At 48.1% G+C, this 24,965-nt stretch overlaps 1 protein-coding gene across 7 annotated transcripts in view; it reads right to left on the reverse strand.

Moving 5' to 3' along the window:
• Positions 1 to 24,965, reverse strand: part of MIER1 (MIER1 transcriptional regulator) — an 846,254-nt gene that overhangs the window by 416,580 nt on the left and 404,709 nt on the right. For all 7 annotated transcript variants that reach the window (XM_069641951.1, XM_069641950.1, XM_069641954.1 and 4 more), the window contains one exon: positions 12,162 to 12,313. In XM_069641951.1, the coding sequence (XP_069498052.1) occupies positions 12,162 to 12,313 (152 nt within the window). The remainder of the gene's footprint in view (positions 1 to 12,161; positions 12,314 to 24,965) is intronic.

A 24,965-nucleotide genomic window follows, 5' to 3' on the forward strand; every position in this document is an offset into this window, starting at 1 on the left:
TTGTTCACCACCTTCCTGATGAGGAGTTGGTGGAAAAGCGTACGCAAACATCCCTGACCAGTTCATCCACAGGGCGTTCCCCTGGGAGTCTGGTTGTGGTAACCTGGATGCAAATCCTGGGCATTGTCTGTTTTCGCTTGTGGCGAATAAGTCTATAGTGGGGAAACCCCACTGAGAGAAGATATCTTCTACGACCTCTCTGTGTAGAACCCATTCGTGTTCCTCTGGGAGGGAGTCTCTGCTCAGAGCATCCGCTAGGGAATTGAGCTCCCCTGGAACATGTTGTGATGACAGGAAGATGTTCCGTCTGAGTGCCCATCTCCAGATTTTCTGGGCAAGCTTGAACAGATTTGGCGAACGAGTCCCTCCTTGCTCGTCAGGTAGAACATGGCTGTTGTGCTGTCCGTCCGGATTTGCACTGACAGGTTTAGTAGGTGGTGCTCGAACGCTTGAAGCGCTCTGAATACTGCCAGAAGCTCTAGCAGGTTGATGTGGTTCTTGGCGATTGAGGGAGACCAGAGACCCTGAGCTGTGAGGTGGAGATGGTGAGCTCCCCACCCCGTCAGACATGCATCGGTAGTGACTACTGCCTGTACTTCGGGATCGTAAAAGGGTTTTCCCTGTGCAAGATTCTCTCTTGTCCACCAGTGAAGACTTTGTACTAGTGTTGGCGAAACGACCACTAGATCGTCCCACTGACCACTTGCCTTAGACCACTGTTTCGCCAACCATTCTTGCATGGGACGCATGCGCAGGCGCGCGTGGGGGAACAGGTGAATACATGACGCCATCATGCCCAGCAAACGCATTGCTTTGCGTACCGTTATTTGGCGACTGGACTGATATTGTGGAATTTGCAGTAGTATATTCCGAATTCTTTCCTCTGAAGGAAATGTCAACCCCTCTTGAGTATCTAGGATTGCTCCTAGGAACGGTTTGGAGGTGCTTGGCACCAGGCTTGACTTTTTCTCGTTGAATGAGAAACCTAATTCGTGGAGGAGGTCGATAGTCCTTTGGATGTTTGTCCTGTAAATTACTGGGGTTTCCCCCGTTATGAGCCAGTCGTCCATATAAGGATACACCGGGATTGCCTCCCTGCGTAGGTGTGCCGCCGCCACCACCAGTACCTTGGTGAATACCCTTGGTGCCGAAGCTATCCTGAAGGGCAGTACCTTGAACTGGTAGTGCCGACTGTCCACCTTGAAGCGCAAGTATCTTCTGTGCGCTGGGAACATGGAAATATGAAAATAGGCATCTTTCATATCCAAGGTTGCCATGTAATCCCCCTTTTTTAGGAGGGGGGGGGATTACCTCCTGTAGCGTAGTCATGCAAAACTTTTGGGGCTTGACATACTTGTTGGCAGGCCGTAAGTCCAATACTGGGCACATTGTCAAATCTTTTTTTGGCACAATGAAGTAAGTTGAATAAATACCCTTGTTTACCTGGTGTCCCGGGACGAGTTCTATCGCGTCATTTGCTAGCATATTGGTGATTTCCTCGAGGAGAATCTTCTGATGTTCTAAAGAGTGTACTCTGTCGTGGAGGATGGTTCTGGGGATGCTGCAGCAGTTCTATACAGTACCCTGCGGCTACTGTTGACAGCACCCATCTGTCTCATGTGATCCCTTCCCAAACCTGGGTGAAGTTGGAATTGTGTCCCCCTACTGGGGGTACGTGAGAAGGGACCCTGAACTGAGCGTCACTGCTTTGGTGGAGGGGTGCCGCCTCCTTTACTGGGGCTGCCTCGGCCTTTACCACGTCCTCTCCTATTACCCCTGCCGTAACCCTGGGTAGACTGTTGGTGTTCCACTGTGTACCCTGCCCCTGGGAATAGTTAGATCCTCTGTGGGAATTTTGGCCACGTGGGCGACGAAAATTACTATTCCCTCTCTGGTTAGGGGGTTTATTGGTTAACTGGCCAAGGGACTGGAGTGTCTCGTATTCGTCCTTGGCATTCTTCAGTGCGTCCTCGACCGCCTTACAAAACAGATCGGCTTCCACCGGTTTGTCTAGCAATGATGCCTGGGTTTCTGCCTTAAAACCAGACTGCCGTAACCACGCACGTCTCTTGATAACAGTACCTTCTGCTATCAATCTGCCTGCGTTGTCCGCGGCGTCAAAAGTTGCTTTTAAAATGCAAACAGACACGGCTCTACCCTCTGCGGAAATCCGTGCTAACTGGCCCTTTAAGGGTTCTGGTGCAGAGGCTACGAGTGCCGCAACTTCTTCCCACTGATGGCAGTTGTAGCTGGCCAACAGGGTGGTGGAGTTTGCAATCCTTGCCCGATAGGCGGACTTTGAGGCTACTTTCCTGCCGAAACCATATCGTTTTTTGCTCTCCTTGTCTGGAGGAGCTTCGGACGATGACAAGGGTGTTCCAGCCCTCTTACGAGCGTTAGTGACAACTAGGGAGTCCGGCTTCAGATGTCCTCTTATATAGAGAGGGTCAGACTGGGCTGCCCTGAAAAGTTTTTCAACTCTGGGATTGACTGCTCTGGTGAGGTTCGGGTTCACCAAGGACGGGTCTATTCTTCTCTGAATAGACTTAAGGATAGAGATGGTCTGGACAACCGGCCTCCTTTCTCCCACTAACTCCTCGGCGAAGTCCCTCTCCTCCTGGACACCGTGGGTGTCAATATGGAAATGTTCTGCTGCACGTGCAAGAACCTCGTTCAGGAGGGGTTGGTTATCCACCGGGGAGTCGGTAACCGGGGCTTCCTTCTCTACCGGGGAATCTACTCTGTAGGTCTCAGGGTCTTCCTCTCCCTCTTCTTGGTCCTCATCATCCCCATAGTAGCCCGTCCCGGTTTGCTCTTCTACCATGCCAAAATCTTGGTCCTCGCCAAAGGAAGCCTCTCCTTGATACAGTGAGTATGGTCGCGAGTATGGTTGTACCTTGAAGGGGTCTGTAGACCTCATTGGTGTCTCAAACCGGGGCTTCTTACTCGGGGGGATAGGATCATTAGAGCCTGAGTGTGTAGCCCCTTGTGGATCATAAGAAAGGAAATGGTCTGGATTTTTATCGTAAAAGTCAGCCAAAGAAGGCATCCTTGACATGACCCTATCTATCTCATCACTCAGTGATTTTTTGGAACTGGGAATGACCCTCTCAGAAAGTCTTGGAGATTTATCTTGAGTAGATTTGCTGGTTTTAGAAATATCAGTAGACCTGGTGTTGTCTGTCTGTTTAGGGGGAGTGGAGTGTTTCACAGGTGTGGAAGAGTGCAGGGGCTGCTTCTTCTGCTGTTTTCCCCCCTACCCGTGAGTGGAAAAATGTTTTCCCTGCCCTTTTGTGGCTCAAGGTTTTCGACGCCTGGCTTCGAGGATGGGGGGTAGAGTCCCTGTCCTTCGAGCGTGGGGCCGCGCTGATCTTGTCTGTGGGCTCCGACTCCTGGAGCGCGGCCTGGGGGTGGAAGTCGTCTTCGTCCTCCGACGATCGAATTTCCGTTAGCCTAGGGAGCGAGGCACTCTTGGCAAGAGTGGATGATTGCCTGGAGTCATGCGGTGATCTCGATCGAGAGCGCCCAGAGGACACCGAATCGGACCGTTCTGTTTGTGCCTCTTTCCGAGAACTCGATGTCGTCGAGTCTCGGTTGGACTTAGTGTGTTTAGTATGTGTGGTGTGTGAAGTGCTTGTGTCGCCGGGGGTCTTCCCCCATAGCCGCCCTGCCGGACCATCTTCCGAGGTCGGGGACCTGCGCTCGGCTGTCTTTCGATGCCGTAATGCCCTCGCCGTCCGAAAGTATGGCGTCGCTGAAGGTGCCCTCCGCTGCCAGGGCCGCCTGCCTGGCGTGGTGGGCCCAACGCTTCGAACGGTCCTTAAGTGACTTAGGTTTAAACCTACTACACGCTCTGCAGTTCGCTTCGGGGTGGTCCCTCGGCAAGCAGAGATGGCACGTGGCGTGCCCGTCGACCCAAGGGTATTTGCGATTGCACTTGGGGCAGAATTGAAAGGGGGTACCCTCCATACGCACCTTGAGGCAGCGGGCTGGTAAGTGTAGGAAATTTATAGGGTGTACCTAAGAGTGTACAGTATGTCCAACCCCCCACTCTCCCTACTTGCAGGGCTGAGGCCAGAGGCCTTCCGAGGCCCAAATCCGTTGTGCAGCAGCCGACGGTCGATTTCTTCTCCAAGCCGGCGGCGAGTGTCGAAGTTCGACATTGGGATGGGGAAAGGATGTAAATTAATAAATAATTTAGCAAAAGTATGGCTAAGGCCAGGGGACTCTGCAAAATGCTTCCGACCAGTATGGCGGAAAAAAACAATCTCAGGATCCTAGACACGTGAGGGATCTTGGGTACAGTGGACGTTACACTATGGATAGTATTACTGGCACGAGTTTTCGAAAAACAAACTAATACTCAGCAGCTTCCACTAGATGCCGGCCTATGCACAGCATATGATCTAAGAAGATTCCACAAGCCTCAGAAATACATTTATTTTTCTCGCGTTTACAACTCTGTTCATCGGGTGCTCTAAGAAAGGACCTTAGAAAGTAGGCGTGCGTGCCTCGCATTTTTGTTCGTCCATAAGGCTTTTTGTGAGGAAAGCCAGTAGATTTCACGAGAAACGAGAGCGCAGATTTTCAGCAGCATCATAGAATTACAGAATACTGTCATCGCAGCTGTAAATAGTGTTCGAGTTTCATAATATAAAGTAGGCAAAACTTGTACATTGTAAAAGACTGAATTCAGAATATCTCGGAGGCAAAAGACAGAAGGCATTTTGTTTCACATTTAGAAAGTGTTCATAGTTTGGATAAATGCAAGATGCATAAGTTATAAGTAAATACCAAGAAGCAACCATCTGTGAAATTATTTTTTTCTTGAAAAAAGCACATCAGTTTTCAACATTTCAAGAGCTCATCGGCAAAGAAACCATAGGCAGCAGGTATAGAAAGGGAATTGGGAAAGTAAACAGTAGAGAATTAGTAGACAAGTGAGTAACCTTGTTTTGTGATTGTTGAGAATTCTCAAAAATGTGCTAATTCCCTTCTTCCTTATAGACCCCCAGTTCTTTTGCTGGACTTTAGGACTTAGTTTCCAACCTGGAGACAGTGAGCCCTTTCTCTCACCCTCATCTATTTTATAATGATTTGGACTCTGTTTCTTTTTAACTTTGTAGGCTGACAAATTTCATAGGCATCATCCTTTACATTGTGACAAACTGCACCTTCAGTGCAGTGACACAAGGAAGTCCTAGATTTCCCAAAGGTTTAAATACCTTCTCTTGGATAAACTGTTTCCCAGAGCAGTAAAGTGAAATTGACTTATATGTAACTTTCTAAACATAGGACACACTATCTTACAATAGGGTGTTGAATGGGTTACTTAGTATCCCCTTTGTCTAGTTTCTCATGTAATAATTTTATATTATCCTTTCTAAAAATAATGGCTGGTGGCAGTGGTTTACTTTTAACTACCACTGTGTGTTTTTACTGCGGGCTGCTTTTGAGCCATAGCAAGGCACCCATGGGTGCCCATTTCCTCAAAATGGCCCGGTCTTCTTTTTTAGCTATTTATTTTTGTAAAGGTCCTTCTTGAGATTTACTCTGCATGCCAAACCAGGTTTGTTCCCTTTCTTCATTTTGTTCCTGGCGGGATTTACGAGTGAAGCCCGCTTCTGGCTCCAGTATGTCTGGCATGGGCAGGAAGTGAGGGAGGTGCCCGAAACTCTGTTTAATCCCCTTCGTTACAGGAATGCACCCAAAGGTGATTGGTCGGCTGGCTGTCCAGCAAGGACAGGCACGCTGCTGTGTGATTGACAGCTAGGCTCGAATGAATGGGAGAAACCTGCATAAAAGGCGAGGCTTTTTGGCTTGGAAGGCAGAGTCAACCACTCGACGAAGGAATCCGAAGAACTTTGAAGAAACGCCTGCTGCAACTCCTGGATGGTTGGTTTGCCCCGTGAAGCGCCAAATTCGCCTTGACTATAGAAGCCCTGCAAGGACGACTTCTCCCCTTGAGTTGGTGGGACCAATCAACTCCAAAGTAAGCCCATCTGGACATCCTCTCGAAGCTGGCTGTACTTCCACTGCTGCTGGAACCGAAGTGCCAGGGAGAGGAACACCAGATTGTCTGCATTGCTTTTAAGCCAGACCCGAGCACCAGGAAGATCCTTCGGACTTCCCTGAAGCAGGACTGAGCAAGCCTGAGCCACAACAGAGTGCTGGACCCCAGATGCAAGGAAAGTCCAGAATTGTAGTCGAGACCCGCAGTGCTGCGATTTGCTATCAGACGTCAGGCGCTGATACACTGAAGGACTGCTGAATTGAAGTTTGTCCATTGCAGGTGCTGACCTGCCCATTGCAGACCAGGAGTCCCCAGACGTTCCCCCTCTTGTCCCCACAACTGAGGCTCTGGTACAACAGGATCTGCAGAGCTGTACAGGAACAGAAGCCAGCTGGAACCATTTCTTCTAACCAAAGGTACTGTAAAGTCTAAGAACGCACCTCTTGTTGTCTAGCCTTACATGCTCTCAGTTGAGACCTGTCTTGGTTACCTTGCAGAGTTGCTATAGCTTTGCCCCTCACAAGCCTCTCAGGTTGTGGCCATTCAAGTGTTCCATTTTCTACAAACATTTCTAAAAACATTGTGCAAGACTTTTTACCTACCTGCAAAGAAGATCTTCAGCTCCCCTAGACATTGTGCAATTAACATTGGCTGTCCTGGCTCCCTGAGAGGCTCTTATTCCCTTTGACTCTGTGCTTCATCTTTTCACCAGGAAAGGGTTAAACTTATTTGGCATTGGAAGGTTTTTATAAGTGCTTACCTGTTTCTGAATGATTTGTTAACCTTTGTTTTATTCCTCGTTTCTATCTTTTACACCAAACTCAGTATTGCTTTAAATTTACCAATGATAAATCAATGTCCACAGTGTCCTAGCTATTTAAGTTACCCGAGAAAGTAGGAAGTGTCTGTGTGCCATGCCCAATGGGTATCATCCGATTTAGAGAAACATGTTTTGAAGTGTATTATAAGTGTTACATATATTGCTCCCTTCTGAAGAAGGCTTATACAACTGACTGAAATAAATGAATAATTGTTTTATCAAGAAACCTTGAGTTTAAGAGGTTATTTGAATAACTTACTGTGAAACACTGTCACAACATTACTGCTCATATTGACCCCTCTTGAAATAAGCCTGGCTGCTCAGCCACACAACCAACCGGTGTACTTCAGACTTATACCAAAGATAGGGTCCCTATTGCCAGGAGGTCAGGGTTATTGTAGTGCACCCAAAGGGTACTGCATACGATATAGTCCAGCAGTGATTAAACTTCTAGGTCATCTACTGAACAGTCCCTTCCAAAGAGATGAGGAGAGGCGGGCAATAGAAGAAACCTGCTTTTGTTATTTTATCCACTTCCCCTTGGGTTTGCCAGCTTAATAGTTGTAAGGCCAGATTGTTAGGCCAGCAGGCTTAGGAGGTCTTGTGGGCTATCATCGCTCCTGCAGGAATTCTCGAGCTGGGCCCGACACAGATGGGCCACTGCGATTCTTGGACATGTTGTGGACTTTCCTTGCTTCTGGGCTCCAGCACTCGGTTGAGGTGGCTCAGGCTTGGTCAGGCCTTCTAGGGAGTCCAGAGGACCTTCCTGGAGCTTGGGTCCGGCTTAAAAACGATGCACTTGATTCTGATGATCCTCTCCCTGGCACTCGGTTCCTACAGAAGCTATGGAAGTACAGCCAGCTTCAAGAGGATTTCCAGATGAGATAGTCATGGGGTCGATAGGTCCCACCAACCCAAGGGGAGAAGTCGTTCTTTGCAGGGCTTCTCTAGTCAAGTGAATTAGGAGCTTCAACACTGCAGCAGGACTTCACCGGGCAAACCAACGGTCCAGGAGTTGCAGCAAGCTTCTCTTCCAAGTTCTTCTTTGGATTCCTTCGTCCAGTGGTCGACTGCCTTCCAAGCAAAAGACCTCCGCTTTTATGCAGGTTGCGCCCATTCCTTCACAGCCTAGCTGTCACTCACACAGCAGGGTGGCTGTCCTCCAAGGACAGCCAGCAAGCAATCACCTTTGGGTGCATTCCTGCAACCAAGGAGACTAAGCACAGGGAGTTTCGGGAACCTCCCTCGCTTCCTGACCTACCATACACGTTGGAGCCAGAGGCAGACTTCACAGTGAATCCCGCCAAAGACAAAACGAACAAACGGACCAAATCTGATTTAGTGCGCAGAATAAATCACAAGAAGGACCCTTTCAACAAAAAATGGCGAAAAAAAGACGACCAGGGCCGTTTTGACAAAATGTGCAACCATACGTGACTTACTCCAGCTTCAATTGCAGGCCACGGGACAAACACACAATTGTAGGAAAAAGTAAACCACTAGCAGCAGCCATTAATTGTAGAAAGGGTAACAAAAACGTTACATGAGAAAGTAGACAAAGGCGATACTAAGTAACCCCTCCAAATGGTGGTTACCCCTATGTAAAATGTTGTCTGCTGGGTCTACAAAGTTACAAAAGGTAAGTAAAGTCAATTTCACTTTACTACTCTTGGAGACAGTAGTTTAACCAAGAGAAGGTATTTAAACCTTTGGAAAGTCTGAAAGACTTCCATGTGCCACTGCACTGAAGGTGCTGTGTGTCCCAATGTAAAAAGATGATGCTTATTGTGTTTGTCAGACTCCTGAACCAAAACAAACAGTGTTCAAATCACAGAAAAATACATGAGTGGGGAAAAAGGTCTCACTCTCTCCGGGATAAAAATGAAGTCCTTAGGTCCAGCAAAAGAGCTAGGTGTCTGGTAAGGAAAAAGGAAATTCGCACATTTCTGAGAATTCTCCCTAACACGAAGCCTGACTGCTCTGCCACTCTACAAAGGTCCTGAGTAAGTAGTTGGGGGATCTACAAACCACTCGGATAGTTAACTAAAGTCTTACGTCCAGGTGGGACTCTGGGAAAACTCCCCTAACAGAGACCAAGCAATGAAAGGACAGTGCAGCAGATAGTTGAGCGGACTGTGGCGGAGACTTTTGCAGGTGAAGTGTTGGTTGTAAGAGTGGTTCCTGAGTATAAGAGTGTGAGAAAATAGAGGTATACGTGAGTAACAGCAAGGGGTTTTCCCTAGGGATTGTAAAAGTTCAATGAAAGTGTGAAAAGAGGAGACACAAGGGGAGACTGGAGAGCAGAGAAGGGGAAAATGGAGAGTATAGAGAATACCAAGGCGAATGGAGAGTAGAGTGGTGAAGAGATCATGGAACAGGAGAGTAGAGAGGAGAGGGGGAGATAAAGTTAGGAGACTGTGTGCCCATCGGAGAGGCAGAAGGAAGGAGTAGAGATGGCACAGAGCAAGGAAGAGAGAGAAAGTGAAGAGAAGGACCATTAGGAAAAAGAATGCAAGGACGTGAAAGCCCAGAGTGAAACGAAGTGAGTTTTATTAAATATACCAGACCATACTGAAATTAAAATTCTGGGGAGTTGTCAGGATTGGCAACTCCAAGAAGACCCATCGATGGCATGAGATAGAAATGGCTAAGACCTTTAGGCCCTCCTCCTAAATAGAATTGTAGAAAGTGTTATCGATCTCTTGTTGCCAACCTTGGATATAGGGAAGCCTGGGCCAGGGAGGTGGGAAGCCCACGGGAGACTAGACAGCCTCTGCTTTGTGCCACATTTCATTCACATACTGTCAAGCTTCTGAATCATTTGTGTACTACAAAATAAAAACCCATTGTTAGGGAGAATTCTCTGTAAAGGCTAATTTCCCAAACCTAGTGATTCCCCCAGCAGCTTTGCTGGAATTTTGGGGTTTATTTTTTTTCTCCTGCTAAGAGTGAGACTCTTTTTCTCCCACTCTTAGACATGATTTGAGGTTTTCCTTTGACTTTGTATGTGTTTTATGGGCTATGGGGTCCTTTACCCCATAGGGCTTCATGTGTTTTTGGTATGTCGGTTACACAGCACCCTCCGTGCAGTAACCCAGGGGTGTCGTAGCGACCCCCAAACAGACTCCATACCCTGGGACTGACTACTGTCTCCCAGGGCATGTAAAGTCACCATTGGCTTTACTAGTCTTAAATTGTGAACAGAACCAGTACAAACCATCATATTGTGGACGTACTGGTCGAGGCAATTAGATTGCCCCGGGGTCTGTTGTTCGAGGGGGCACTTTCCAGTTTTGGCTGGTGGCAGTGGATACTACTTTTTATATTTGCCCGCAAATATATCCCTATGGGATTTTCCCATTGTTCGAGGCTACCACTTTTTAATATAGCCTCGAACATACAGCCGGTTTATTAAATTAATATAAATTCACCAGTTGGTATTTTTTGCTGGAACTCTGTTCCAAAATGGCGTTTGTGTTCGCTTCTGTGACTCCAACCCAAGTCGAGCCCTTTGTTCCACTTTTTGGCAGGCTTCTCCACAGAAGTCTCCAAAAGTGATGTCACTCTGTCTGGGTACCAGAGGGGGTGTAGGCACCCTGGACTGACTGAGTTGCCTTGGCAACTCAAGTCGCACTCTGGTGTGATTGGCCCAGTGGTGAGCCGGCTGGCTCACCACTTAGCATGTTTGAGTGACAGCTAGGACTGATAAATGGGGGTTTTCTGCATAAAAGCAGGACTTTGGGGACTGGAACTTCAGAAGTCGCCACAGGACCTAAAGAATCCGAGGAGGGAGAAGCCGAGCCGACCTGCAACGACTCCACCACTGGTGGAGCCCTGCTGAACCGTCTCACCACTTTTCCCCGACGACAGAGGAGATCTCCAGTCCGGAGAGTCTTCTTCCTTTGACTGGTGGGGATAACAAGTTTGCCCGTCTTTTCGCCTTCCTGGAACATCTCGTGGCCGCCTTGCCTGTGCCAAGCACCCCGGCAACTGGAATACCACGGTTTACCACTACCGCGAAGACAAGGTTAGTAACCTTGTAACCGGAAAACTCTGCGTCTGGTTTCTTCCCTGGCAGTGCAACGACCATCATTCCTCCATGTCGAGACCTCCTCTTCCTCTGGACGAAACACCGACTTGCACCCGCTGCCAGGAACAACTGCCCCCGCTGGAGCGTCCTTCCTATTTCAGATACTGTGTCCCGCCTGGCTTCCCTTGCGACAGATCGTTCGGGGTGACAGTAAATCCTCGACTTTCTAACCTGGGTTAGCCTGGGGCCTGTTAACTAACTTTTCCTGACTTGATCTCAATCTTTTGCGAACTATCTACAAAGACTCTTTGGGCATAACCCCACTGTGTGATCCTGGACACATTTCGCTTGGTCTCTCTAAGAGTGGGCCTGGCATTTGAACTGCCTTGCTCTCCAGTAGACTTTGCCTAACCTGCCTCACTGTGGTTCTTTTAAAAGTATTGAAATTGTGTGCTTTCATAACTCTGCCTTTTTCCCTCCATTTTTTTTATAACTTATTAGAGTGCCATCTTAGGTTAAGCGCTCACCTCTGTCTGAAAATAAGTGGTGTTTCTCACGAAGACTTGTCTAATAAGTAATCAGGGTTATATGTGTGTTGAATTTACTTACCTCTTTTTGTGCTAGTGTAATTTAAAAGTGTGTCTTTAAATAAATAATGATATACTTTTACACCAAAGCTCTGGTCAGTGTTTGCTTGCGCTACTGTATCTCTGTACCTATTGTGTATACTCTATAAACTGCCTAACTCATCTTGAGAGAAGTCTGGCTGCTCAGCCACAGCTACCAGGTAAATCTGGGTGGTACAGACTGCTACCAATTGGGTTTACTGCCAACCACCTGTGGTCCTAAATCTTTTGCAGTGGTCCCTAAGGGAACTGCACAGGTTTCTGCCTAACACCCATGCACCATCCTTTGAAGTCTGGGTGTTCCTAAGGCATCTGCGACATCTGTCAAAATGCAGAATTTCTTCACATGCACAATTGGCAGCAATGTAGGTAATCCCTAGATCTAACAGAAATATTATGGCATGCTATATTTAAGCAGTCTGCACCCTTTCCTCTTTCTTGTACGCAAACTTCCCATTTCAGTCTCATTGTGAGCATTCAGAGGTCCAAACTTCACTATTTTAGCTCTAGTTGGAATAGTTATCTTTGCATGGTACAGCAAACCTTACTCTGCGAGACAAATTTGAAGGACTAGCATGTTCAACTTTTACTATTCAAGCAGCTGCAACAATTGCCAATACAATGTACTCTTAGAATTAAAAAAGCTATCTTGTTTGCCAATTCTTCATGTACCTGTTCATTATCTTTTATGTGGTAGCCTTCAGGAAGTGCATAAAGACCCTTTTCTTCGCCTGTACGTCTGCAAGCATCACTGAGAAATTCGCTCACTTGATCATCCGACACGAAATCAGGAATCCACAAAAGCTGGTCATCATTTTCATATACTGTAATCAGAAAATACAATAAAATGTAAACCATTTCAAACTGTGCAAGTGGAGCAACATGAAACTTGAAGTTATTTTGAAAAAATGCTGTAATGACTATACATTTAAGTGACTTGGTTTGATTATGAGCGCTACACAAGGCAATGGGTTTAACTGATTTACCAATATAAATGTCATTCGAAATTCCTGCGCAACCAGACTTTAAGGACAAAACAAGCTATTCACCGCTTTGTTTTTTAATGTAGCGGACACCAGGCAACAACTAAGTCCATGTGCAGGCAAACAAGGAACAGTCAATTAAAAGCAGGAGAAGAATCTGTCGAAAGTGGATAAGCTGGTTAATACTACAGATTCAGTGGCAGTTTGTTCCACATACACAGGGCCGGAACTACATTTGTGGTAACCCCAAAAGTGACATTTTGATTTAGAGTGGAAAAAGCAAGGCCCGAAAAAAAGCGCAATTAGGATTACAGAGAGCAATCCTACTTTCAAGTTACTTTGAAGCAAGGCAATAAAGTCACGTTGGGGAGATTTTTGCATAACCCTTTGGTGAGGGCTCTGTAACCACCTAACCTAAAGGTGAAACAGTGTTTCCTACCAAAATGAAAATAGCAGACACTCTAAGGGTAGTAGTTGTGGTAGAGCAGTCTAGCTTGGCTCAAGGAAGACTGGGTGTGAAGTACACACAGTTAACCAAAGAAGACACCCATACTGGTATACCGAAAAATGGAATTGCGTTGTTATATAGACTTTCTTTTGAAAGTCTGCAGTTTGAATGTCCAGTTATGGTCCATTCGAGCAAAAGCATATGCATACATATGTATATGTGGAGCAGGGAAGAGGTGGTGGTGGTGGTGGTGATGCTGGGGTTGTTGGGTATGGATGTGGCCATGGGACAAGGACCATAAAAAACAAGGAAAGGAGAAATTCAGGTCAACCAAAATGAGACTGCCAACATGCAGACTTTACGAAGAAAGCTGTTACAACGTAGAACCCTGAAGGAATACACTACTGTAAAAGCACTGATTTAATCTGCATCGTAACACTATATTGAATGTATAAAAACAGCAATGGTCATTGCCCATAGCATGGTGGTAAGCACATCACAGGGCTAAACGGTGGGATGAAAAGGGAACCGTAGACACACTAGAATATTGCCTTCACAGTTGTATTCAGGATATATTACTTCACCAAAAAGACCATGGGATCGAGGCAGTATTATGAACCAAAGATGATCACAGCAAGAAAAAAAAAATCCCAGTCCCGCCAAAGAGGTGGACTAGGGAGAGGAAGAGGACAGCTCAGGAAGACATCCAGCAGCCACAAATCAAAACCCAGAGGTAAGGATATTAACACAAGCACAGCCAGTATGCCAAAACCTGGTCTCAAAATTGCAGCCAAAACTTCTAGGCAAAAGGCTTTCCAGCAAGTAAGTCTCCAGCCTTTCAGCAAAAATAAGAAAAACTGAGTTAGGGTGGTGGGGTGCAGGGCCGGGTAAAGAGTGAACACATGTGTGCACAACAGCCATTTTAGGCCTGCTGTGCGGTTTATCAAGACAAAGGAATAGTTCAAAAACAAAGTGGCAGAGAGAAGGCCTTAAACTACCAATGCTGTAAATCTGCATGTACCCCAAATGGAGCTAAAACTAAAGGGCAGCTGCCACCAGCCTACGCCCTAAAACCAGTCTAGGGTTATATAATCAGCATAGGGCTAAACTGGGGTGCTTAAAAAGCACCTCGGTTATAGGAGCCAGGAGCTGTATGACCATACACTAAAAATGGGTTGCAGTGGTTGGGCGGCGTCAGTAGAAGACCCGACTACAAAAAGAGGTTAAGCACTTCCATAAAAAGGGACAGCAGAATCCTCTGCCCCCTCAAAAAATGAATTCTGCCAACAGAATTAAAGACCAGTCCTACGACCATAAAAGCAGATTCCAAAACTAACGTGTAGCCAATAAAGTGAATGTCTAAAGGCAAAAATTGGCTCTTTTTTATCGGACCAATAACTATACGACAGCAGCATTTTGTACCAACTAACCACTACAACTGCCAAACCTTAAGAAAACAATGTTATACTAACTTCCCAGTTTGAGTGTTAGTGTCCAGGTCTGAATTCCATCAAATAGCAGGATTCTTGTCCTCCTTGGAATTGAATGTTGGCAGTAAAAACAGAATTGAGGGAGAGGGATACTTCAAAGTGTCTGAGCCCAAGAAGGATCAAAATAACAGCAGCCTGTACACTAATATAATTATGGGAACCACCAGATATCTTGATCAGATAGATTGGTTGTGGAGATCAAACAGGACAGAAGAATCTGGTGATCCACTGTATTGAATTCTATCATAAGGGTATCTGTAATACCACAGGTCCTCCAGGGTAAGTAATACAGAAAAATCACACAATGGACCTTGGTACGTGAGATTCGAGAAACAACTTACATAACAAGTAGACTTTTCACAAGGTAATTTTATTTCACAAAATTAGCAGTTATTAACACTATTTGCTCATAAAGCACATACATTCCATATAATACTTAAATTACACATCTTCCTATTCATACCACCATACATTAAAGCTTTCTTTCATACACATCCAAGGAAAACTTCCATATACAATATGGGTTATTCAAAACACTAAAAGACCTATCAATAAACCACTGCCTAACACCTATGTCAACTGTAAGTATGTATGGAGTCAAATCGCACTAAGCTTATTTGCATAGCATCTACATATGTTTCGGTCGTATTGACTTGGCTTTTCTATTTAGCATTATCTTTGTTGAACTTCTTCAAGATGGGGTTAGAGCTTGAGTATTGCCTAGTCCAAAGGTATCGTCAGGTGGAAGATGTCTTCCAGTACACATCTAAAAACAAATAGTACATAAAGAATTGCTATCCCTTATTGAAATCAACACAGATTACTTGCGTGTAAGACAGGCCGGCGATAAGGGCGGAACGGGGAGAGAGGGTAAGGAAGATCAAGAGTAGAAGTAAGGGAGGAGCAGAGGGTGGAAGGGGATTCTGAGGCTGAGAGTGAAGAGAATTGGGAGAGGGGGAGGGAAGAGGAGTAGGATGCGAGGAATAAAGAAGGGTTGAAGTTGCGTAGATCACGCCAGAAGAAGAGGGTGTAGGATGGGGGGGGGGGGGGGGAGGGAGTGGAGGGGCGGGGTAAAAATGAGAGCAAAGCGTGGTCAGATAGATAGTTGGGTAGAGTAGATATAGGAGAAGCTGTGAAAGAGGAGTTAAAGATGAAGTCGATAGTGGAGCCAGACTGATGAGTGGGTGGGGGGGAGAAGTTATGAGTCAAGGATGGATAAGAGAGGAGAGGTGTGAGAGATAGAAGAGAGATGGAGATTGAAGTCGCCAAGCACAAGTCAAGGAGTATGGCTCGGTGTAATGAGGATAAGGAGATGGTAAAGATCCTCATAGAAGGAGCAGACAGTGCTGGGGGGGGGCGATAGATAAGGAAAGAAATAGAATGAGGAGAATTAAAGATTTTATACATAAATTCAAAGGAAGGGAAAGTAGGTAGAGAAGCAAGCAGGAGAGGAGGTAAAGTGATGAAGAAAAAGAAGGCCTAAGCCACCTCCGCGGCCAGAGGAGCGAGGAACATGTTCAAACGAAGATGAGGATGAGGTAAGAAGCAGGAACGGAGGTGTTCTGGGGCGGAATCCAGGTTTCAGTGATGCAGAGAAAGAGGAGGTTGAGGTGTAGAAAAAAGATCAAGAACTGCCGTGGTTTTGTTGCAAATCGTTCTGGTGTTCCAGAGGGCAACATCAAAGGCGTAGGAAGTGTTAGTGATTTGAGGGTAGATGAGGTTGGGACGTTGGACCGAGGTGTGTGGAAGAGGGTCAGAGTGGGAATGGTGGTTGGTGGTAAGGTAGTGAGAGGAGATGGCCATGATGAAGAGGCAGAGAATTCTGAAGGGGGGGGCGCAGGGGGGATAGGAGGGACTGAAAGGAGGCACAGAACATAACAAGAAGCAGCAGGCAGCAGGGAGGTGGTCAGTGAGTTGGGAGGCTGCCTATGGAAGTGTGACTGAGAAGGCGACGTATTAAGGTGCTGAGGGAGTGGGGGGACCAAGGTGGTGGTAGGACGACGCAGAGATCGGGTGGAAAAGGCTTCAAGTAAAGGTACAATGAGGCAGGAAGTCCAAGGTGAGAGAGTGGCAGGGGTAGCCATATCCTAGGTGCTGGAGAGAAGATGGAGGGATTAGATGGAGCAGGCTTCGCAGATGAAAGAACAATGAGGCAGGAGGTCAAAAGGGAGCTGTAAGGGAGTAGCCGGGGCAGAGGAGCGCTGGAGAGGGACAGCAGTGAGTGGCAGCTGGTGGAAGGCACTCCAGAATGGGCAGATAGAGGGAGGGTCCAGCCACCAGTATGAGAGGAGCTGGCTAAAGACAGCAGGAGCACACCAATAATAGCAGGAGGCAGGCGATGGTGTCGCAGACTGCTGCAGAGGGCACAGTGATGTCAGTATGAAGGGTGGGTCAGTGGAGCAGAAGGCGAGCTGGAGGAGGAGAGCTGGAGAGGGAAAACAGTCAGTAGCAGCTGGGGAAGGCGCTTCAGAATGGGCCGGTGGTGCGAGGGTCCAGCCACTGGTGTGAGAGAAGACAGCAGCAGCAAACTCAATAATAGCAGGAGGCAGGTGATGGAGTAGCAGACCGCTGCTGTAGGCAGTGATGCAATGCGGGTGGACCAAGCCCCAGTAGTGGAAAACCGGCTGGTGTCAGGAAGGGGTAGGAAAAGGAGATCAGTATGAAGGGTGGGTCAGTGGAGCAGAGAAGAGTGCATTGGATGGAGGTTACATCCCTGGCAGGAGCCGTGGAGAAAGCAGTGGTCACAGCATAGAGTCCGCAATAGTCAGTGGAGAGTGGAGGCCGAACCACTGGAGGACATCCAAATGAAGATGCAGGGCCGAAGAGCACAGTTTGAAGCAGCTGTGACCACAAAGGGCTGTCAGGGAAGAGATGCATTCACAGTAGGAACAGTGTTAATGGGAGCGGGAGGGGCAGTGATAGCAGCAGAGGCAGGAAGATGGGCCACCATCAGTTACGCGGAGCAGCTGCAGTGATGGAGTGCTGCCCCCAGCAGGAGTAATAGCAGGTGTTCGGTTTCCTAGCTTTCCTGAGAATGTCCATGCATCTCTGACAGAGCTGAAGGTGTCCAAACTCTATGACCTCAGGGGCCAGGCTGCTAAGTTCAGAGTTTGAGGGCATGGGTGTAGGGTCTCCCCCCTGTCCTGAGACAACATGTTGTCCAGGCAGGGTAGTTTTAATGGCCGCGAGAGGGACATTTTCATTAGATAATCAAACCAGGGTTGGCGGGCCCACATGGGAGCTACCAAAATCATTGCGACAGGTTCCTGGTGCATCTTGTGCACTATCTGGTTGAATAAGGGAGTTGGGGGGCGTAAACAAATTTCCCTGACCAGGTTATCTAGAGAACGTTCCCCTTGGAGCGGTTCTGAGGGTACCCGGAGGCATAGTCTTGGCATTGGACATTCTCCTGAGTTGCTAACAGGTCGATCTCTGGGAAGCCCCATTCTGCAAAGAAGTTGGACACGATGTCTTCATACAGACACCATTCGTATTCTATGGGCAGTGGGAAATCTCTGCTGAGAACGTCTGCCAGAAGATGGAGTTCCCTGGAACGTGTTAGGATAACAGAAGCATCTTGTGTTTGAGAGCCCACATCCAAATGTTTTGGGACAGCTTGGATAGCCCTGGAGAGTGTGCCACCCCCCTTGTCTGTTCAGGTAATACATGGCCGTGGTGCTGTCTGTCAGGACCAGGTCCGTCTTCCCCTGTAGCTGTGTTTGAAAGGCTTTCAGTGATTTGAACACCGCTAATAGCTCCAGTAGATGTATATGGTTGGATGCTACTTGTGGGGACCACACTCCAAGCGCTGTCTGCTGAAGCATGTTAGCCCCACCCCCTCCCCGTGAAAGATGGTAATTCGTGAGAGTGACTTCCACTGCAGGGGTGGTGAAGGTTTTCCCCTTCAAGAGGTTTTCCCTCGACCACCACTGCAGGGAGAGAACAAGGGCTAGCGAGACAACTACCAGATCTTCCCATTGTCCACTGGCCTGACACCACTGGCTGTAGTGCCACTCTTGCATGGGACGCATGCACAGCCACGCGTGGGGAACCAAGTATATTCATGACGCCATCATACCTAGCAAGCGCATGGCTTTCCATACCGTCACCTCTCGACTGGCTACATATTGAGGGATCTGAAAAAGCATGTTCTGAACCCTCTCAGAGGGGAAGACAAGGCCATCCTTCGTCCGGATTAGAGCCCCCAGAAATTGTTTTACTTGACTGGGGACTAGACTGGATTTTTTCTTGTTGATGGAGAATCCCAGACTGAACAGAAGGTCTACTGTCTTCTGGGTGTTCAAAAAGCATGCGTCGTAAGAGTCCCCTGTTATGAGCCAGTCGGCGAGGTAAGGGTAAACCGGGACGGAAAGGCTGCGTGCGCAGGTGTGCTGCCGCTACTTCCAGGACCTTTGTAAACACCCTTGGTGCTAAGGCGATACCGAAGGGGAGCACTTTGAATTGGTATGCCTGTCCTCCATCATGAACCTTAGATATTTCCTGTGCGTTGGCAACACTGAAATATGAAAGTATGCAGATGGTCCATTGAGTGGCGCTGTGAGTGTGGCAGTTTGAACTGTGGTGGTTAGGCGAATTCCACACAGTACCCGTGGGCGACTGTCTTTACAACCCACTGGTCTGAAGTTATTCCCTCCCATGCCATGCGGAAAGATTTTAAACGCCCCCCGATCGGGGTGACATGGGAGGGGACCTGGATCTGTTGGTCATTTCGGCTCAGAGGCTGCGGCTCCTCTGGGATTGGGGCCTCTAACCTCTGCCGCGTTGCTGACCCCCTAGATGGTTAGTAGGTAGGGCTTCCTGATGTTTATCCAGAGTTATAGTTACACGTGCTCTAGTTGTTCTGACTTGCACAGGACTGCCCTTGAAAGGACCGATGAGAACCACCTCCCCTTTTGGGGGGGGGGAGGGGAAGGTTTTGAGTTATTTGTTGCAAGGCCGTCTCCAGGGCATCGTCGACCGCTTTCCCGAAGAGACTGGTGTTAGGGAGAATTCTCCTTCTAGGGCTAATTTCCCTCACCTAGTGAGTCCCCCAACAGCTTTGCTGGATTTCTGGAGTTTATTTCTTCCACCTGGTAAGAGTGTACATCTTTTTCCACTCTTACATGTATTTTGGCCTATGTGTTTTACTCATTGTGTGATCTTGGGCACTGGATCACACCACTCCAGGTGCCCCTGTTCTTGTGTGGGTTACACAGCACCTTTAGTGTAGTAACCCAGGGTTGCCTTTTAGACTTCCCTCTGACTCCATTTCGCTGGGGCTGACTACTGTCCCCCAGAGAAAGGTAAAGTTGCCATTTACTTTACATAGTCATTTTTACCACAGACCCAGTACACCCCATCTTACATGGAGTACTGGAAAGGGCTAATCGGTACTCCTTTTCTGTCTGTACCTCCCTGAGCATTGTTTTGCTCTTAACATTTAGACTTGGCTGGTGGCAGTGGTATCTACCCTAACTTTTCTACCGCGATTATATTAGATAAACGTGGTACTGTTCTTGGCTATTATATTAGCCTCTAACATAAACCCGCTTGACCAAATCTTTCTTTTGGCTCCGGTCGGGTTTATTCGCCATTTCTTTTTGTTAAAGTCCTTCTTGTGTTTTACTTTGCGTGGCAAACTAGGTTCGCCTTGTTTGTTCACCGTCTTTTTGGCAGGCTTCTGCAGAGAAGCCCTCCTCAAGGCGCCTGGGTGTCTAGGTGGGCTGAATGTGAGGGAGGGGTGTAGTCGCCCCCTGCACAGGGTATCCTAGGAAACCCAAGTCGCACTTTGCCATGATTGGCTGAGGTGGTTGTCCCAGCTGGACAACCCTCCTGCTGCGTGATTGACAGCCAGGCTGTGTGAATGGGGGTTTTGCGCATAAAAGGCAGGTCTCTTGGGCTAGAAGTCAGTCGCCTCTGGAACTACAAGGAACCGAAGAGAAGCGGAGAGAACGACGGCTGCTGCAACTACCCCGTCCCGGTGAAGCCCTGCTGCAGTCCTGAGCTATCTACCCTTCGACGACTAAGAGGAGATCCAGTCCGGAGTCTTCTTCCCTTGAGCCTGGTGGGGATAGCCAGCTCATCTTCTTCAGCCAGAGATCTCCGCTGTGGTCAAAATCGCTGCACACTGCTGTAGTAGTCCGGATAGCCACCTGCTGAGCCTCTCCTGTTTTTAAGGAGCACACCTTTTCGTTGTCGCTGCTGCCGGCTTCATCCCTGTGTGGTGCAGACCCCCTTCAGATGTCGTCCTTCACAACAAAGCTCCAGAAATCGTGGGTCTGCGGGAAACGAACAGGAACAACTGCCAGGGCTCCAGCTGCATCGTGGAAATAAGGTACTGTGTTCTACTCGAGGAAACTGGGTGAATCCCTTTTCTTCATCTCCAAGGCTCGTCCTGTTCTTCCCTCCTTATAACTTTTGCTTCCGAACATTGACAATATTCAAGTACTCTTGGGCTATACGGAATCGTGAACTGTCCAACGGTGTGATCTTCCGCATAGGCCTCCGGTGTCATCTAAACCCGACTCCGACCCTTTGACTTTTGAACTCCTGTTTCTGAGTGTTTCTCGATACCGTCTACCTAACCTAAATATTGCCTGTAATTTTTGCCTCCAACTCCCTCTGGGTATCTCTGGTGCTTAGTGTGTTTTTGCCCCGGTAGCATTTCATGTCACGGATACGCGTTTATTTAGTAGACCGAACTGTCAAAAAGTGATTGCAACAGTGTCCGCGGTATCGTGTTTTGTTCATAACACCGGTTCATTCAAACACAGGGTACTTACCTTGAGACTTACTGTACAAATTGAATTGGTTAGTTGTAGTATATTTAACGTATGGTTTTATTTAAAGTTTAATAGAAGTGTTGTGTTTATAACTGATGGTTTTAAAATAAATGTACTTCTATTTTTTACCTGAAACCTTGAGTCAGTGTTTGCTTGAGTCACAGTAATTGTGGTCCCTTTGTGTAATCTCTGCTGCTGCTCGTATACTCTTGAGATAAGCCTGGCTGCTCTGCTACTGCTACCATTATAACTTAGTAGTACAGGCTTGTACCAAAGGTAAAACTTGTATTGCCACTTGTAGTCTTAATTGTGTGTAGTGGTCCCTAAGGGCATTGCACAGGATTCTGCCCAACAATTGGTCTCTTCTATGGGTTGGTTAATAAGAGCGGCCTGTGTTTCAGGCTTGAACCCCGAGTTCCGAAGCCAAGCGCGACGCTTGAGTAGATTGCCCTGGGCCAGAGACCTGCCTGCTGTCTCAGCAGTGTCCATAGTGTTCTTGATTATATTCCGATTTACCTGCCTGCCCTCGGCCACAATGGTGAGAAGCGGTTATGCTCACCTGGACCCCACAGGGGTGTCGATCGGACCCGGACATCTGCGGTCTCCTTCAACACGATGCGTAGTGCAGAGATGACTGTCTGGACTGGCCCTCCTAGTCTTGTCTGCTGGACCCGAAGAAGTATTTTCCTGCAAGTAGAGACAGGGATTAACCACCTGTGGGTTTTAGTGATGGCCTCCCAACTGTTCTCGCTCTCCCCCACTAATCAACTCCGATATCCCCTTAGTAACCTCACCTTAAGTTCATAAAAGATGAGCTCTCCATCCTGCGTGTCTTGCAGGTGCGCGGCACTCTTCTCCCCTTCCTTCCTTAAGTTGCAACTGAGTTCGTGAGAAGAAGGTCTCTTAGCTGCTGCTGGCATTCAGGTAAGAGTCTGTTACTCAACGCTGTCCGGTAACTATTGCATGCGTTAACGTGTTGTTTTTCTCCCTCTTTAAAGATGCGGCATATGAAAATGTGGAGAGTTATGGAATACCACCGCCGGTGGTAAATCAGGTAAGTCTATGGTGGTAAGAGGTTGTATTTGTTGATTCCCTTGGCTCACCTTGTTTTTTCTTGTGTCCTCTAGGTGCCGGATTACGGCGAAGAAATGATGGAGACAGTGCCGGATCGAAAGATGCTGTGAGAACTGGTGAGTATGGCGCTGTGCTGGAGCTGGCGAAGTGACGCGTGCAGAACTGATGTACTTTCCAGGTCCGGAGATGAAATGGTTCCGGAATTAGGTGAGGAATTTGAAATAAGTTTGTTTTCTAACCTTGTCCTTTTCTTCTTTATTCTAGGAGCTCCGGATTCGAGGCGGGCATGGCAGAAGACAGGATGCTGGCTGCAGGCACGGTGAGCGTTACGCTGCTGGATGCAGAATAACGCGAAGCATGTGCTGCTGTTCGGGTGTGGTTTAAATAGCCTCCAAAGTAGTTCCAGGTAAGAAGTTCCCTGGAGCCACGCCCGAGTAAAAAATAGTTCCTGTAACAAAATAGTCCCATCCAGGCCTCATGTAGGCTTGGACTCTTTTGCAGCATGGTCTGCATCAGGTAAGTAAAGTCTATGAGCCTGGCGCCAGGACTAATTTCTATGATGAGCCTGGCGCCTAAGGCGCCAGGACTGAACCCAGACAGCCCCTAGCCGGGGCTGCTGAGGTTTAAACAAATGTCTGGATGCCTGCCTGATGCCCGGGGGTAGGCATCATGACAGAAGCCTGGAACCTCCTGGAGACAACGTTGTACAAGGTTCCATTGTGCGTCTGAATAACTGGCCAGCAGCGTGGTGTTATTCACTATGCGTGTGGTGTATGCAGCTGCCGAGGTAACACGCTTACCTAGGGCGTACAACCTCTTGGATTCCTTATCCGGAGGTGCCTCACCCGTAGCAAGGGGTACTCCTGCCCGATTCCGGGTGGTAGTGACTATCAAGGAGTCAGGGGTGGCGTGGCCCTTAATATACTGAGGGTCCGAAGGAGCTGGCCGAAATAGTTTTTCAACTCTTGGGTTCACTGCCCAGGTCTGAGCTGGCATGACCAGGGAGGGGGCCAATCTTTTATTCAAATTTAATAGGCAAATGGCTTGGCTTGAGGGGGGGGGGGGGGTTTATCCTTCAGAACGTCCTCCACAAAGTCTCTTGTTCGGGTACCGCCCCCCCAAGTAGTGATCTGAAAGTGATCTGCTGGATTCTTTAAGATGGTATTGAAGGCCATTTGGTCGTCTACAGGTGAGGCCTGGCGAGCCGGGGAGAATCCAGGCATAGAACAGTGTCCTGATCTTGCGTGGGGAGCGTCCAAGGCTCAGTTTCCACTTGCTGGGTTTCCTTCCAGTTTTCCATGGCATCCGCCTGGTCCTCAGTGTCCTGCAGGAAGGAAGGGTCTTAGTCTTCGCTGTAGATGTCTTGGTAAGTGTCCATCTGGACCACATCTTCATGGTGGACAGAAACCGAGGGCGGAGAGTCCAGATTTTCTTGGAAACGTGAAGCTGATCTTAAAAGAGGGTCCTCAGAAGATCTCTTAAGGGAGGGATGCTCAGAAAGCGAGCAACCTTTCAAGATAATCCATACCCCCTTTGAATTTCTCCCTTGTTCACTAAGAGGAACCAGAAGGGCCTAAAGGTGGAAAAACGTGGTTTTCTGCCATTTGGTGTCGAAATTGGTCTCCAAGGGTGTTGGACACAGGCTCCCGACTGTCCTCGTAGGTTTTGCGAGTATCGGGGCCCCATGGTGTGTCTTTAGACTTGTCCGCGTCCTGCCCCATGTGTTTCAACGGTGTAGGTGCCAGACCAACTGCTGAAGTAATTCTCGCTATACTGTCTTCAATCTCTGCCGAATCGGCACGAGTTAACGGGTTCAAAGGCTTATCGGAAGATTTACCGACTACTGCTGCGTTAGAGGGCCTAGCAGTAGATTTTTCGCCTGGAGGCCTAGTCGTCGGTTTTGGGTCTACCAGGCCTTTAGGGAGCGTCAGAGTGTTGAATGACCGCGCTTCGACATGTAAACCCAATTTAGGGGTAGCGCCCTTGTTTTTGGAGTGCCCAGTCGTAAGACGCTGCTGCGGATGCGGGGAAGGCTGCTGATCTACCCGATCAGAGGAATTAGCCAAAATTTTCGAGGGCCCTGTTGGAGCTGCACCTTGGTGTGTTGTGGTTTTTGTACACCCCTGTCGCTAGGTGTTGTCCCTGAAGAGAGACTTGCGTCAGGCCTTGGAGGGTCGGGGACAGGTGTGGCGGACCTAGAAGTGTCCGCCTCAAGGTTTATGGCATCCGATACGGATGTTTGGTCATCGGAGGTGCCCCCGTCACTTTCGGCGGGTGTGGCAGTGGGCTAAGAGGTTTCAGCCGGCGACATACCGTACGCGGCCCACCGCTTTACACGGCGCTCCTTAAGGGTTTTAGGCCGAAGGAGTTTACAAGCGGCACACTGCTTCTCGTCGTGATCTAAGGGGAGACCAGAATTACACATTCTGTGCTCGTCTTGCCACAGGTATCTGACTCTACACTTAGGGCAGAAACTAAATGGAGTCCTTTCCATAGCAAAAGGTATAAACAAAGACGACCAGACCTAGAGGGGTAGAGGAAAGACATAACGAAAGATATGGCAACCCCAATCCCACTCTCCGTACTGTGTAGGTCAGCCAGAGGTCCCGGCCACATGGCTGCCTCAGCCGCCGGATCTTAGGCGCCGAAATCCACCACCGTAGAAACTTCATGCAGTCTTAGTCGAAGTTCTTAATTGC

The sequence above is a fragment of the Ambystoma mexicanum genome, chromosome 1q, assembly GCF_040938575.1.
Source record: "Ambystoma mexicanum isolate Mex_15411 chromosome 1q, UKY_AmexF1_1, whole genome shotgun sequence".
In the NCBI taxonomy this organism is placed as follows: domain Eukaryota; kingdom Metazoa; phylum Chordata; class Amphibia; order Caudata; family Ambystomatidae; genus Ambystoma; species Ambystoma mexicanum.